Source organism: Prosopis cineraria, unplaced genomic scaffold (assembly GCF_029017545.1).
Source record: "Prosopis cineraria cultivar Desert tree isolate PC_DT_omini unplaced genomic scaffold, ASM2901754v1 PC2, whole genome shotgun sequence".
Classification (NCBI taxonomy): Eukaryota; Viridiplantae; Streptophyta; class Magnoliopsida; order Fabales; family Fabaceae; genus Prosopis; species Prosopis cineraria.
Window position 1 is genome coordinate 16,211,817 of NW_026555333.1, and position 17,034 is coordinate 16,228,850.

The 17,034-nt window shown below is 34.3% G+C and overlaps 1 protein-coding gene across 7 annotated transcripts; it reads right to left on the reverse strand.

The window, feature by feature from the left end:
* Window positions 1-13,551: 13,551 nt before the first annotated feature.
* Window positions 13,552-16,972, reverse strand: LOC129303487 (uncharacterized). 7 transcript variants are annotated; one of them, XM_054942835.1, is made up of 7 exons: window positions 16,820-16,972; window positions 15,932-15,971; window positions 15,410-15,595; window positions 14,950-15,023; window positions 14,748-14,841; window positions 14,576-14,658; window positions 13,552-13,852 (listed from the first exon to the last, which is right to left on the reverse strand). In XM_054942835.1, exons 3-7 carry the CDS (start codon window positions 15,531-15,533, stop codon window positions 13,673-13,675), a joined length of 555 nt encoding a protein of 184 aa, XP_054798810.1. In that variant the 5' UTR covers window positions 15,534-15,595; window positions 15,932-15,971; window positions 16,820-16,972; the 3' UTR covers window positions 13,552-13,672. The 7 variants fall into 7 exon arrangements, with proteins under 7 accessions (XP_054798810.1, XP_054798812.1, XP_054798811.1 ...); XM_054942837.1 differs by lacking the exon at window positions 15,410-15,595 and adding an exon at window positions 16,197-16,286 and having other exon boundaries at window positions 15,935-15,971; XM_054942836.1 differs by having other exon boundaries at window positions 16,803-16,956.
* Between the last annotated feature and the right edge of the window lie 62 nt (window positions 16,973-17,034).

Below are 17,034 nucleotides of genomic sequence, written 5' to 3' on the forward strand. Positions count from 1 at the left end.
ATTAAATAAAATGAAATATATAAGTTTGCCAAAAAAAATTGGCAAAAAATTAACAAAGCAAAAAATATACTTGTAAAGAAAATCCTTCAATTAGTACTAATAGCTACATTCTCCCTTCCAAGTGTTGCATCTGAAGACAACAAAACAATTATATTTGTATAAGAAACAAAGTAAGGGGTGTGTGTGTGCATGTATGAATTATTAAACTTTAAAAAAAATATTACTTGCAAGCTAAATGATATGTTTTGTTTCATTAAAGTTATGAAGCTCTTGAAGCTTCTCAACAAACTCATAGAGAGATTGCCCACTTTGCAACCAATTTTGATCACAAATCGATGCTTCTATCATTTTAGGAAAAAGAGAACTCCTATAATAATCAATTACACGTCCACCAGTACTAAATGCAGACTCAGAAGCCACTGTAGAGACTGGCATAGCCAATACATCTCGTGCCATATGGGAGAGAATTTTATATTTTTCAAAATTTTCTTTTCACCATGATAGTATGACAAATTCAAAATTAGATGATAAGATTTCAACTCTAGAATCAGTTGCAAGATATCTATCTAGCTCGCTTTGTGGATCCATTGAAATTCTTTGTTTCAAAGACTCTAACCACATCACACCTGGATCCTCAATGTCATCATTATCATTATCAAGAGATGGCAATGAACTAGTAGATGCAGAACTTGCATGGGTAGGCCCTAATTCAGTAGAAATCCCAATAGAATACTCTTCAAACAATCAATATAAACAAGTTTTGACCCTTTCCATCATAATTACACATTCTTCAATATTACTAAAAAGGAGTTCAAACATGTGATTGACATAAACTAATTTATATTGAGGATCCAAAATTACAGCCACAGTCAACAATAGATTCATATTATCGTCCTGACCCCTGTACTCTCAAACTTCAACTGCATCTTAAAGCTCATCTCTCCCAAAAAAGTATTATTATTGTTTGCAATATACTTTTGCAACATTTGCTAAACATGAGCAATTTGGTGGAAACAATCATTTGATGTTATAACAAGGGAGCTTGAAAATTTTAAAGTTATGTCATAAAAGACTTTCAAGAATTTGATAAAGACTCTAGCATTTTTCCAATCATCAAGAATTGGACTAAAGAAAACACTTCCTTCTTGCCTATAGTTGAAGAATGCAATATAATCATCATCTTTATCACGCATCCGCTCAAACACCTTTTGAAACTTCATTAGAGCTTCAAACATCAAATATGTTAAATTCTATCGAGCACTAACATCAAGGCAGACAAGGCTTTTGGTTTCTATTTTTTCAGACTCAACCTAATTTTTAAACTTTAGAAATCGTGAAGGAGAAGAGTGAACATATCTCACAGCATTTCGAATGGCTTCAAAACTATCTTTCATGCATTTGATACCTTCATTAACCACCAAATTAAGAACATGTGCATAACATCTTAATTGTAAATATTCCCTTATACAAATTAAGCCCTTCTAACTTTTCAACCTCCTTTTAAGATATTCCAAAGATGTGTCATTAGATGAAGCATTATCCATAGTTATGCTAAACACCTTACCAATACCCCAATCTAACAAGCATTGCTCAATAGTCTTTCCTATAGTCTCACCTTTATGATTTTCAATCATAACAAAACTTAGGATCCTCTTGTGAAGCTTCCATTCATTGTCAATAAAATGTGTCGTCAAACACAAGTAATTGAAATTTTAGTTTGACATCCAACAATCTGGCATGAGACAAACACTTTTAGAACATTACTTTAAGAACTTCTTTAACACTTTTACTTCACCAAGATATAGCTGCCACATATCACTCGCAATTGTTGTTCTTGAAAGAATTGGAAAGTGAGGTTTAAACTCATTTAACAATTTCTTAAATGCAAGCTTCTCAACAAGTTTGAGCGGCTGCTCATCACAAATAATAAATTCAACAAGAGCTCTTCTACACCTTTTCTCATCATATAAGTGAGTGATCAAAGATTTTCCTTGCCCACATATCCTACCACGTAACATATTTATCATTGCTTATTTCTTATCTTTGGTGGCCTTGTGAGGATTATTTGAACACTTTGGAATGTGCCTTAATAAAGAATGTGTCCCATGGCATGATGGATCAGAAGCATAGTGGCAATATTTGCATGCTGCTCTATACTCCCTATTAGTTTTGTAAACACCGTATTTTGTCCAAGCATTTTCTAAATTTAACAAAAACAAAAATAAGTAACCAAAAAAAAATAAAAATGCAAAAATAAAATTTAATCCTTTTAGGATTATATTTTCAAAACAAAAAAATTTAATTTAATTGATAGGGCTTAATTTTATCTTTTTTGGTTAGGATTTTATTTCTTTTAGTTCATTAAAATAATTAAAAAATATAAAAATACAAAAATAAAATTTAATCCTTTTTAAGATTAAATTTTAATAAAATTAAAAAATCTTGTTTAAGTCTTTTAAAATCTCTCCTAAATCATCTCACCATTCAAAAAATATTGGGAATCAATTTTTAAAGATTAAATATTTTTAAATTTCTCTCTTTAAATCTAATGTTTTTTATTTAATATATATATATATTTTTTAAAATTATATTTTTTTTCCTCTCCCATAATTTTTGATTAACAAAAAAAAGGAGAATTAAAATCAAGAAAATAGAAATGGGGCATTCAACCCAAGATTGCGGCTAACAGAGAAAACACATGCACCCCATTCTTTTCTTCTCTTCCTTCTGAAATTCAAATGTTCAAAGAGCCAAGGAGATCAAACTTCTCTCTCCTCATTTTTCCGGCATTCATCCTGTTTATTGTCAACGATATGGGCAGTGTTGGAGCTTCTTCCATCCTTTTAAGAATCCAGCTCGTGAGTGCTTCCTCTCCCTTGTTTCACGTCACAGACTGCTCAACCTCGTTAACGTCTAGCTTGTTCGTCCGATGCTATCACTGCTAAAGTCACCATTTGTTGCCACCACCAACAATTTTGAAGGGAGAGAAACAAAAAAAAGAAAGAAGAGGGACAGAGGAGAGCTGAAAACTCAAACCCACGAGTGAAAAAAAAAACAAAAAATAGAAAGGAGAGTAAAGATGCATGCACGTTGCAAAAAAGCAAAGGAAGCAGAGCAGAAACGCATGCAAGTAGCAGAAGAAAAGAAAAGAAACAGAGCTAGAGATGCATGAGCAAAAAAAGTGCAGAGAACAGATGCAAGCACAGCAAATGCAGAACAAAAGAAACAGAGCCAGACGTGCACGAAGACAGCAGACAAAACAGCAAAGAAAGTAGACAAAACAGCAGAGAAAAAGTGAGAAAAACATAGCAGAAAGGTGACACACTTGAAGAGCTACACGCAAACTCTGAAAAAAAAACCTTTTCTGCTTTAAAAAGAAAACCAAGAACACAGAAGAGAGACAGATCCGAAAAACCAAGAAAAACAAAGCTGAGAGGAAAACTGAGGCACAGAGAAAGAGAAGAAAAAAACTGGAGAATATGGAGAAGAAACACTAGAGACAAGAAGCAGTCCGAGAGGAGACAGAAAAATGAGAAAAAGATAGAGCATGGACAGTAGAAACACAAAGGAGGAGGAAACGGAGAAAAAAAACTGAACGAGAGAGAGACCAGATTTTTGCTGGGAGGAGGAGAGAAAAACAGAAGAAAAAAGAGCACACTCATAGAAAAGAAGAGAACGCAGAAACAGAGCATGCGTGCACACATCTCCCATCTCTCTGTCGGTCACGGTCGGACTATGATAGACATGAAAGAAGTTCTCGTGATCGTGATTATCATGTAAATGGGTTGGAGAGACTGAGAATAGATGAGGAAAACAAGAGAGGAGAGGTGTAGAAGAAAAGGAAGAGAAAAACTGAGAGGAGCACAACACAGCTGGATGAAAAAATGAAAAAAAAAACAGAGCACTGATCCAAAAACTGAAAAAAGAGACAGATCGTGAGAGGAAGGAAAGAACACGAGGAGAGAGAGGAAGCAACACACAAGAAGGGAGAGACCAAGGAAGAGAAGAGAGAAACCAGACGAGATAATGGAAAGAAAAACAGAGCAGGAGTTGCATCGGAGACGAGCTTAGTTGTTATCAAGTTGTTAGAGAAAATGGGCAATAGGATTCACACCTAGAAATGAAGGAGAGGAAATGTTGAAGAGCTGAGAAGGACACATTATTTTGTGCTTATGTCAAACAGTAGAAAAACTACCTCAAGCCTGGCATCGAGAAGGGATCTCTCACCAAAGAAAAACAATGACTTGTCATCCGACGAGCTCTTGAAGAATCTGATTAAGGTACAAAAACGTGCATCAATCAGTTTTTAAAATATCTATATGTTGAGTACAAGAAGAGTGGGATCATGTACAATGTCAGGTATAATTTTATTCCATTCTTTATAGTCATCTTTTACACGCACAACTTGGTCATGGCTTTGATTTAGCTCTTTCTTGTTTAAAATTTTATAGTTCTTTCAAAAATTTTGCATGCTTGTTTCATTCATTCAAATGATCATATTATTTTGGAAGAATATGCATATGACTAATATGGGATTATTGTTTATCCACAAATAATTTTAAGACACAAACTTAATTTTGATGGGAAATAAATTGGGTGATTAATGATGGTGATGATATGTGAATCATGTTTATTCTAATTGTCAGATGCTATAACCATGATTATCATTATTTTCTTTCAAGAGTCATATCTGAGCATTAAACCAATTTAAAAAATCTTGAGGAACATATCTTCAAGTCAAAAGAGGAGTGAAGTGTCAAAATGATTTCTTTCTCTATTCCTTCGAATGCTAAACTCATATCATGCACTGACTACAAGTGCAAATATCTTAATTACCTATTTGTCATATGAGATTTTAAGAATCTCAATAGGCATTTAGAATTATTTCATACCGTGTAAGTCAATAAGATTTTATAAGTATGAGGATCAATTTTGTAGGTATTTATATGAGTTTCAAAGGCCTATTATTAAAGTTAATTCTCTCTTTATACTAAATATTTAAATCTCATGTGAGATTTCAAGAATCTTTGTAGAGACTTAAATTAATCACATTATCGTGTAAGATAATAAATCCTCACAGATATCATGATTCACAATTTATATGGTAAATAAATGAATGAATTTTGTAAATAAAATAATAAACATTTTTATACTATTAACTAATTAAATTAATGAATTTAAATTATAATTATATTTACCCATTATATCTTTTGGTCATGTGAGATTTTTTAAAAACTCCGTGGACCTTTAGGATAATCGTACTACTGCGTGAGTCAATAAGGTTTCACAGGTATAACGATTAAGATTTCTATATTAAAAAAATATGTGTTATATAATTACACATTAAAATATACTCAAAGTAAATATTATTTAATCCTTTTATCGTGTGCGACTTTAAATCTCTGCAGATATTTAGGATAAGCTCATGTCGTGTAAATCAATAAGATTTCGCAGATATGAGAACAAAACTTATATATTAAAATTAACTGTCCTTTTATAATCTAAATTAATAATTTATTTAAGTTTTATGAGAGATTTCAAGAATCTTCATAGAGACTTAAATTAATCACATCCTCGTGGAGATAATAAGTCCTCATAGATGTATTGATTATCAATTTTTATAATAAATAAATAATTTTTATAAATAATGATATAATACATAATTTAGAAAAATTAATTAATCAAATTAACATATTTAAATTGTAATCATATTCACTAATTATATCTTTTAGTCATGTGAGATTTTTAAATCTCCATAGACTTATAAGATAATCGTATTATCGTATGAGTCAATAAGACTCTGCAGATATAACGATTAAGTTTTAAAATATATATATATATATAAGTTATATATTAAATTAATTAATTAAATTTAATTTCTTTATCATGGAGATTTTGAAATCTCCACAGATATTTAGGATAAATCATATTACCGTATAAGCTAATAAAGCTTTGCAGGTATGATGATTAAAATTTTTTAAAAACATATATACATACTTAAGCAAACTATTATTAACACTTAAAAATAAATAAATTAAATTGCTAAATTCTTTTATCGTGTGAGGTTTCGAAATCTCTATAGATACTTAGAATAATTGCATTACGTATAAACCAATAAGGCTCTGCAGGTATAGCAGTTAAAATTCTCAATCATAAAACATAAAAAAATAATAATAATTTTAAGCCCTTTTCTTTCTTTATTCTAAAATTTCAAAAATGGAGAAAATAATTAAAATTAAATTACCTTTTGTAATTTAAAACACACTATCAAAATTTTAGAAATTATTTTATTTGCAAAATGGTGAATTATTTCTAATTAATTTCTATTCAAAAAATATTTTCACCAACAAACTTTTAAACCCGAACTACGTGAACTTTGATCCTTATCACAGGATATGTAGGCCTCAGAGTCAGATTCTGAGTCAAGTCCGTCTTTCCTCATAAATAAATAAATATTTCTCACCTAGTTCTTATCATTTTTACCAAACACATAAATATAAAAGGGACAATTAAAATAATTATAAAACCATATTAATAGAGCACAATAAACTTCAGGTAACCGTTCTGATGAACGGGTGTTGTGGGGTGCCTAACATCTTCCCCACACTCAACTAACTCCCAAACTTATTCTCTAATTTTGCAGATCACCCTTATCCTCCCTTTTATCGGTTTTCTGATATTTACCTCAAAATCTTAGTGGCGACTCCTCGTTCAATCTGGTTCCCGTTGAGAAGGCCGGGACCTTTGCTGGTACGACGTCCGCGTCACATTTTTTCAGGTGCGATAGTTGGCGACTCCACTGGGGATAGGTTAGAGAGTCAAGCCTATATAAGTTTGTTGTGCTTAAAAATATGATATGGTTTTTCTTTTTGTTATTATTATTCCTTTTAATTTGTGTGTGCTTTTTCCCTTTTTTTCTCTTCTCTCTCTCTTTTCATTTTTTTATAACATGTCTTAGGATAGATAACATGGGAAACAAATCCTAGGATAGAAGACTTTTATTTGTACATATATCTGTCTCTGTGTTTGACCTGATTAACAGTTGAAGGTTGGGTAGCATATGGGAATAAGATAACATGCTTGCTTGCTCTTATCACACACTATGCACTTACACAATTTGACACACACATATTTTGGACCTTATACCCAGGTCTGTGAGTACCATAGGTTAGTAGAGGTTAGTAGTGGTTTCCCTGTGGAGTTTTTGAACTCTCGGAGGTTACCATGAATACCTCACCCAAGCTGTTACTTACTCAGTAAATTCGGTCCTATAGAGATTATGTTCTCGAAGGGTCAAAATTACTAACTAAGGTCTTCACCATACGGTGAGGGCATCTTGGGAACCTTCTATCTATTAGGACTATAAATGTACCCTGGAGCTACACGTTTTAGATGAAAGCTAGTAGCCAATCATTTTAGCTCATACCTGATGATTACGAAGATAAACAGACTTAAGCTTCCTTAAATAGGATATAAAATGAGAGCATGTTCATCATCATGACATATCATTTATGCATACTACCTTAAGGAAAACAGCTGTTGGGTACCTTATGCTAGAGCGGATATTAAATGTCATTACACTAGTCAATGTTAATGTGTTACAAGGATGGCACTAACATTAAATAACTAAGCTTTGCCCATGGGTCTTTGACCCCAGTGACTATAAATTCATAACATTGAAGAATTGATGCATTTTGTTAGCTAATTCTCATTAAACAACTTCTCTTGTTGTAGGGTAAAATAACACATTTTATTTTGAAAGTAAAACATTAGCCATGTATAAGTTTTGACTATTCATAGGCTAATTGTTAATCCTTTCTCCCTATAATGCAATAAGCACCTGGAAGAAATTGGAAACTTCTCATTCCCAAATGATAAATTAAGCTTTATTTAATAAGAATTAGTTGGCTTTTGTACATAAATGTCTGAAAACTTACTATCCTTATTTTTTAAAAAAAAAACAAATTATAAGGCTATTACTCTTATGACTTTAATCATATAGGGATTTTGATCTCTTATAGGTTAACAGTCATTTCATTTTTCGGGTATCCTTATTTTTTTTCCTCAAAAAAAAGAAAAACATAAAACAATAACAAGTTATAAGGCTATTACTCTCATGACTTTAATCATGTAGGGTTCCTTTTCTTTTCTTTTTTGACCCCTTCTCTCAACCTCTGTCACTTGTGTGACATGTTCTGTGAGTGTTTGGGTAGGAGGAGCACCGAGGAGAGAAGGAGGTGCGGGGGGGGGGGAGGGGGAGGGGGAGAGGTTGCTATTTGTGTAGGAGGAGTATGGGTTGGGGTTTGTGTAGGTCTAAAAAGGGTTAGTGAATAGGAAGGCCCAGTAGAGATTAGTGTTTGAGATGTTTCAAAGGGCGATACAACTAAAACTTGATCCTCCATGCTAGCATAATAAAATTATAGAACCACAAATTTCATAAAAAGACAAAATCAAGCTAGTTATGCAATCATATAACAGTCACATATAAATACACATAGCAAAATTAGATTTGGTACTTGGAATGTTGGGACATTAAATTGTAAATCTGTAGAGGTTGTAGGGGTTATGATTCAAAGAAAAATCAATATCCTTTGCTTGCAAGAAACAAAATGGCATGGAGAAGGAGCTAAGGATATTCAAGGTTTCAAACTTTGGTATACAGGAAAAGTAAGTGCACACAATGGAGTAGGCATCATTATAGATAAGGAGTGGAAGAAAAACGTTGTAGAAGTTAGCAGAATTGGAGACAGAATTATTTCTTTAAAAATGATAATTGAACGTGAGATTGTTAATATTGTTAGCGCTTATACGCCGCAAGTCGGGACAGAAGCCAGTCTTAAGGAATTATTTTGGGAGGATCTGGAAGGGTTGATTCGACACATACCACAGAGTGAAAAGATTTTTATTGGAGGAGACTTTAATGGGCATGTCGGGAGGGAAGCTGGTCAGTATGCAAGGGTGCATGGTGGTTTTGGTTTTGGAGAGATAAACAATGAAGGGCAAACTCTTCTTGATTTCTCATTGGCGTATGATTTTAAGATTGCCAACACTTGTTTCAAGAAGAGAGATGAGCATCTCATCACTTACAAAAGTGGAGCCTCAAGGTCGCAGATTGATTTTATTTTGGTTAGGAACACAGATAGAAAACTTTGTAAAAATTGTAAGGTGATCCCTGAAGATGCTGTAACGATACAACATAGGGTCCTAGTCCTTGATGTGTGTATTATGAGTAAAATCCAAAAACGTCGACAAGTAGTAACACCAAGGATTAGGTGGTGGCAATTAAAAGGTGAGAAGCAAGATATTTTCAAGCGAAATCTTTTGGATAAAGGAATTTGGGATTCTCAGGGAAGTGCTAACATCATATGGGAGGATATGGCTAAAAAGATACGGGAGGTTGCAAAAGTAGTTTTGGGAGAATCGAAAGGTTCTGGTCCGAGAGATAAAGAGTCTTGGTGGTGGAATAATAGTGTACAGGACAAAATCAAGTATAAGAAGAACTGTTTTAAAGCCATACATTTGTGTAACAATGAGGAAAATTGGGAGAGGTACCGTATGGCTAAGAAGGAAACTAAGAGAGCTGTGGGTGAAGCTCGTTCCAAAGCTTTTGAAGAATTTTATAAGAACCTTGAGACGAAGGAAGGAGAGCAAAATATTTATAAGATTGCCAAGAGTAGGGAAAGAAAATCAAGAGATCTAGAACAGGTAAGGTGTATTAAGGATGAAGAGGGAAGAATTTTAGTTACAGATGATGAAATTAAAAATAGATGGGAGACTTATTTTTCTAAACTTTTCAATGATGGAGAGGATTCATCTAGTAACTTGGAGGATTTAGTAACTGGTGAAGGAGAAAAAAATTTGTCATTCTATCGAAAAATATGTGATAAGGAGGTAAAGGAAGCTCTTAAGAAAATGGCAAATGGTAGAGCTAACGGACCTGATTGTATATCTATCGAAGCGTGGAAATGTTTAGGTGAAGAAGGGGTGAGATGGTTAACTAAGTTATTTAATGTAATTTTACGGTCCAAGAAAATGCTTGATGAGTGGAGGAGAAGTACATTAATTCCTATTTATAAAAATAAAGGAGATATTCAGAATTGTACTAACTATAGAGGGATTAAACTCATGAGCCACACAATGAAATTGTGGGAGAAAGTAATTGAGCACAGGTTGAGATTGGAGACAAGTATTTCTGAGAATCAATTTGGTTTTATGCCAGGTAGATCAACTACAGAGGCGATTTATCTACTAAGGGGATTAATGGAAAAGTATCGTTGTAAAGATAAAGATCTACACATGGTTTTTATTGATTTGGAAAAAGCTTATGACCGCATACCAAGAGAAGTGCTTTGGAAAGCGTTGGAAAAAAAGGGAGTACGGATTGCTTATATTAAAGCCATACAAGATATGTATGAGGGGGTAAAAACTAGTATAAGAACGCCTAGTGGTCAAACAAAGGATTTTCCTATAAAGATTGGACTACATCAGGGATCATCTCTGAGTCCTTATTTGTTCAACTTGATTTTAAATGTTTTGACGGAACATATTCAAGAGGAAATCCCAAAATGTATGCTCTTCGCGGATGATATAGTTCTTATAGCAGAGACAAGAGAAGAGGTTAATTGCAAACTTGAGTTATGGAGGAGGACATTGGGGTCGAAAGGTTTTCGTCTGAGTAGAAGTAAGACGGAATATTTATATTGTAAATTTGGTAAAGGACTATTCAAAAATAATTTGGAAGTAAAATTGAGAGATCAAATTATACCTCAAGTGGAAAAGTTTAGATATTTGGGAGCCATTATTCAAAATGATGGCGAAATCAGTGGAGATATTTCACATAGAATTCAAGCTGGGTGGTTTAATTGGAGAAAAGCTAAAGGAGTTATTTGTGACCGTAAGGTGCCTAATAAACTTAAAGGAAAGTTTTATCGTACTGCTATCAGACTGGCAATGTTATATAGTAGTGAATGCTGGGCTCTAACAGGACAGCAAGAGCATAAAGTTGGAGTAGCAGAGATGAGAATGTTACGATGGATGTGCGGACATACACGTAAAGATAAAATTCGAAATGAGCACATATGTGAAAAAGTGAGGGTGGCACCTATTGAGGAAAAAATGGTAGAAAATCGGTTGAGATGGTTTGGGCATGTACAAAGAAGACCAAGGGAGGCACCAGTGAGAAGAGTGGAACATATAACTTTGAGTCCGACTAAGAGAGGTAGAGGAAGGCCTAAGAGAACACTCTTGGAAGTTATTGAACGTGATCTCTTAATTAATAATATTTCTAAAAGCTTAATAAATGATAGAGCACAATGGCGTCTTGCAATCCATATAGCCGACCCCACCTAGTGGGATAAAGGCTTGTTGTTGTTGTTGTTGTTGTTGTAGAGATGTAGAACAGTCATGTAAAAGCAATGATTGTGGGTTAGGAAATGAGAGATTTTCCATTTGCAACTGCTTTCTTTCTATATAGTAATTGGGATAAAGTTCGTTTATCAAATCATGTAGCAATCAGATAAATAACCCCCTTATTTTGCAATAACCAATCAGATAAAGTGTGCATAATGCACTATGCATGTAACATTAATACATTATAATATAATCTATAACAATAAAGTCAGAACTCATAATTGCCCTCACAAGCATGCATCAAATTGAATTTCCCTAAATAATCTATAACAATCTCGTATCAGAATTTTCAACAAACAGAGCATTTTTTTCAAACATAAACAAATCAAATCAAATAGAAAAATATGGAAATGCACTAAAAGAATAAAGAAGAACAAATTGAAAAACCTGGGTAGACGCGAATTAAACACAATTTAAGAGTAGAGATAGAGATAAGTGAATAGGTAAACACGAACAGCACGCGTAGAGTCAAAGAACGCACAATTGAGCAACACGCACAAGTAGAGTCAACAAATGGGCAAAGAGAGCTAACAGAGACTGATAGCGAACGAGCAAAGAGAATGACTGTGAGAAACACTCGTACAAGGACAGGGGAGAGAGGAGAATGACGGCGACCATGGAGATTGTGTGAGAGGAGAATGACGGCAAGCAAAGGCTAAAGCCAGAATTGCTACTGGAGATTGGAGAGTAGAGTGAAGATGGGAAAGCGAGAGGCACAAGCGCACGAACACAACGAGAGACGAGAGTGGAGAATGGAGAATGGAGATTGAGATGTATGGGTCTGTGCTTGTGGGACGTTGAGATGTTGACGGGCGACGGCTAAGGTTAGAGTTTAAGACAATAGAGAACAAGAGATATATTTCGGCTCTCTTTCGGTTCTCCTTACTGGGCAAATGTAGGGCACCTTAAAAATATAAAAAAAATAAACACATATTTTGGGTTGGGCCAAACAGGCAGGATAGTATACCTTGCTCATTGCCCAACTGTGCCCGAAAAGACAGCCCAACCCAAACATGCCCAAATCATGTTGGGCTATTTTTTTTAGTTGGGTTGGGCAAAATTTCACATGGTTCGAGCAGGCGTGTCAGGTAACTGGGCTCCGTGAATACCCCTACCATCAATAAGTTTTTCCATCACGAATTTGGATTCTGTAAATATCACAAATCCTCTCATCCAATGTATTCACACTATTAATTGTAAAATTTTATGGACACTTGAAAATTCGTGTTTGACTGGAAATAAAGTGAGTTAAAAAGACAGTTTTATACTGATGCATTTAAATCATTTCTAGAGCAAAGAAAAAGGCAGGCCTGTGATATACTGCTCTCTACATCTTTTGCTAACATCTCCTACCCATAAATGTTTGGTTGAATCAAGGATTTTCAATAATGCCGCGTGAGACACTTCCTCAATGAAAAGAATTGAAACGCTCACCAAATCTGGATATGTAGCTGACGATGGCCCTCTAGTAGTTGGATGACCATTGGTGGCAGCTTTCCTGCCATCGGCCAGGCAAAGAATATTTTTGTTTCCCCATAATTTTTTTTTATTTATGTCAACCAAAATTCTCGGTCCTTCTTCCAAATTTCTAAAATTTCACCATCTTTGATTATAATTAATTCCCTTTCGGCTTTCAGGTCGGTAAAGGTCATTGCCATGACATGGTCACAACATGCCAAATTCTAAAATGGGCGCATCTGCTTTAAATAAAGTGCCTTCCACTACAACGTCCTGAATTGTTCACCATGCATATGCCAATAAGCAGACTACTGCCATGGACACAGTCGATATTTGAAAGGTCCAAACCTCGTAGTGCACTCAAGAAATTAAAGAATAAAATCATTGATGCCATTAGCTAAAAGAAGGTTATGCATCGAACTTATATACTGTTCTCCATGATTCTCTAACCATGGGAGAAAACTATACTAACAAAATGCAGATGCAGTGAATTTGGGTCAAGAACTGCTTTGAGACTTCCATAATTCACAAGAACTATTTAGATACTCTTAAAGGAGTACAAACAAATGCACTCTTGAGGAACATATGGCCTAAGTGGAAATATGTGATCTATTAATTTTTCAAATTTAAATAAAAGAAATTAGTTGCTGAAATAAGGGAGGAGAAAGTAATCAGGAGTCAAGAGCAGCCTTGTAAAGTAGTCTCATCAATATGAAAATGAATATGATGTCTATAACAAAATATACTATTCACAAACTCTGAATACTCTCGTTTCATCACAGGAACGAGTATTGTAAGCCCTGAACTAGTGCAAGTTGTTTGATAGATGTTTGTCAAGAAAAGCTTTAGCTAGATTACTGAAGCTCACACTGACAGTTTCAGCAGCAGCATATCTCTGGATAACATCGATAACTTCTGGCTTCAAAACCTCTTCCTTGTTAGATTCATTACATAGATAGTAAAGAGCCCCAAGTGCATAATTTACCTGGTATCAGGTGGTAAATACTTTTGGTTAACCATCACAGGTAATATTTGGAAATTGTATAAAATTAAATTGTGATTTTTCAGCACCACCAAAGAACTTACTGGTAATTCCCACAACCAATTTTAAGAATGAAAAACTAATATAATAAAGTGGTGACATTTTGGTGGCTACAAATTTACATAACGAGCATCTTCTAACATTTTAAAAAAAAGAAAAAGAAAATGAACAATTGGATCTTTTTGGTCGTGCTCTTTTAATTCATTTTTATTTTGAGTTTCAATTTTATGAAACAGTTTTCAAAGTTGCTATCTGTACATTCTACTGTAAGATGCAGATAGTAGAGGAGTCACTAAAAACTCTGAATGAGAAAAAGAGGTAACAGAAAGATTCTTTTGTTTTAAGTCTTTGAGAGTTCTTTAAAAACAGTAAACAAACAGGTTCGTCATCTGTTTCCTAATATCTCAGAAGAATGAAAAATAAATTAAAATAATATTCTGCATATAGATTAATTCTTTTTTAAAAAATGAATTTTAAGTTATGACACAGTAAATTATATGCAACACGCTTGAATGTAATTTAAATGTAAGAGGAAATTGCATCACACAGCAATTAAGCAATCTAACCAAGCCTAGCTTATTATTTCATCTCTGCTGCAGGGTGAATAGTTTATAACCATGAGCCAACATCTTGAAACATAGTCAACAACTAAGTTATCACCCTTACGGTGTTCCTAACTGGGCTTGATAAACACTGGATGACAAGAGGAATCCCACCACATTGAGTTACAATATTAGAATTGGTCGGATCTGCAGAAAATTGCCATTACATTTAGTCAACTAAATAAACAAATTATCAGGTGTAGATGTTGACATCACAAAGGGTGAAACGGGCTTACCTGCACAAGCATTGCATATCCCTCCAATTCCAAATTCCACAAGCTTCTCATTGGTTTCAGTTATGCAGTCCAGAAAAAGTTCCAAAACATTGAGCTGCTTACATATCACATAAAAGAATGTTACAAAACCAGCCATAGTGTGAAATAATGTTTTAGCTTATAACATGAAGATTTCTAGCAAGAAAATAGGGTTGTGCCAAACCTGACGCAAGAAGTTATAATTGTAAGGATCATAGGCAAAGTTCGCCAAATTTGCCACTATTTTCTCTCTAGTCTCTGCAAATACAAGAAACATTGATATGCTGGGAGTAGTGTGTCATGAACCTCGTTAAGAAGAATACTACAATTTACAAAAACATGAAGAATTTATCAATTCAGATAATAGAGGAAGAGAGAATTTCTCTCCCCACTAGTTCACTAGTGGTTCTACACCTCAATTTTAGGATTAGAATTGAATAAATTAATATTACACACTATAGCCTTGTTGGACTCTTGCAAGCTGCTTAGCTTAAAATGAGACATTAACAGGTACGATTCCTATTAAAAAGCAAGAATAAAATTTGTAAGAATAACATTTTAAGTGTAATCTTTTCAGCGCAAAGTGAGAATATTTCAAATGCATGTAACGAACTGTATAAAAAGATGAAGACAAAAGAAATTACTGGAAATAGGGCAAGCGCACTCATCAGATTTCAGTGAATCACCGTGATAGTCCTCCTGTATATTATAAATGACTTGGGCATATGTCAAACGGAAAGACAGAGAGGATGGTTGTGTCAGTAACATGAAAAGCTAGGCTTGGACACATGGAGGACTGACAGAGGAGGCTAATGAGACTTGATTAGAGATACTTGGGGCATAAAGAAGATCTGAGAGACCAATTGTCAAGGAATTTAATTATGGAATGGCTCTCAGAGAATTCTAGTGCATCAAATGGTCCAGAGAAGTTTTCTATCTTTCTGCATTATTTCCTATTTCTTTGTTACGGTGTAAAGACAACCGTTTCACTCACAATCGTGTCAAACTATAAAGAGGGTACTTCATTCCTGCCCTATGCCAAAATATCTAAGAGGATAAAGCATTCTGGGCATGAGAAGCTTGAAATTTCAAAAATATATCTGGTCAAATTATATCTTGGATTCAGACTATATAATTTAAACAAAATAAAATTATAGAGTACTCTGTACCATCTTCAGTTGCGCTCTGAAACTGGGTCACCAATTCCTGAAACAAAGTTTACCACTCTCAGGTTCCAAACATCAGAGCAATAAATTTAAATAGTTGGTCATTCCTGAAGGAGATAGAACATAGAGCGTATGTTTAAGAAATGAAGGAGTCGATGATTCAATATCCATATATATATATATATATATATAAAATAAAAAATCACGGTATATTGGATGAAAAGAAATGTTTTATGATTAACTGGAAAGAAAGAAGGGCAAGTGCCTGAAGGTATTGCAGTCTTGGGGTTCCATATTTTCCCGTTCGCTCTTCTTGCCTCTGGTCATTGGTGAACATGTTCGCTTTTCTTCTAGTCTAAGAAACAATGGAATCTTATTTTACTTTGGCAAAATATGTAGAAAAAACCTTAAACACAAGAGAAGAAAATTAAAGAAGCTTGCTCTTTACAACATGTGACACAGGGAAGGAGATAAATATAAACTAGATTTTTTCCCAATTGAAAAGCCACATTTCTTCTCGATTAAATGAAAAATAGTCTCAAGTATCAGCACCTATAACTCAAGGACCCAAAGTTGAAACAACGTTAACACGCGATCAAGAATTTTCTTGCCAAGGGTTTGAAAAGCTCCGTCCATGGTTTTGATACAAGATTTCCCAGCTCCAACAGGAGATTCTTGTCAAAAGGGATGGTAGAAATTAAAACCGTTGTACACATTCAAGTGAGGAAGTTCTAAAAATATGAAACTGACATTCCATCGTTTGAGGTGAAAAATCATGCACTTCTTCCAATTGATGAAAATGTTATTCTATTTCAACCATGAGAGTGAAAGATAATGAAATGCAAATCCAGAAAGAGGGAGATGGAAATACTCAGAGCGTCCTGTTACCCTGAAGAGTTTACGATGTGCTGAAATGCAGAGTAGTGGGTACTCGTCGAAGCTCGTACTTGCAGGTTGAGCGAGGGAAGAGGAAGAAGCTGAGCCTCAACGAATTTGACCGGCGCGAGGAGGAGGCCTTCCGTCACCAAACGGACAGCCCCTTCACCAGAGTCGATATTAATATATTATTTTTTTATGAGATTCTGTGCATCATCAAATTCAAG

Coding starts and splice junctions, on each gene's coding strand:
- LOC129303487 (XM_054942835.1), bottom strand. CDS start 15,533: ATGTTACTGACACAACCATCCTCTCTGTCTTTCCGTTTGACATATGCC. Junction 14,842..14,949: donor ATTATAACTTCTTGCGTCAG/GTTTGGCACAAC, acceptor ATATGTAAGCAG/CTCAATGTTTTGGAACTTTT. Junction 14,659..14,747: donor GATATGCAATGCTTGTGCAG/GTAAGCCCGTTT, acceptor AATTTTCTGCAG/ATCCGACCAATTCTAATATT.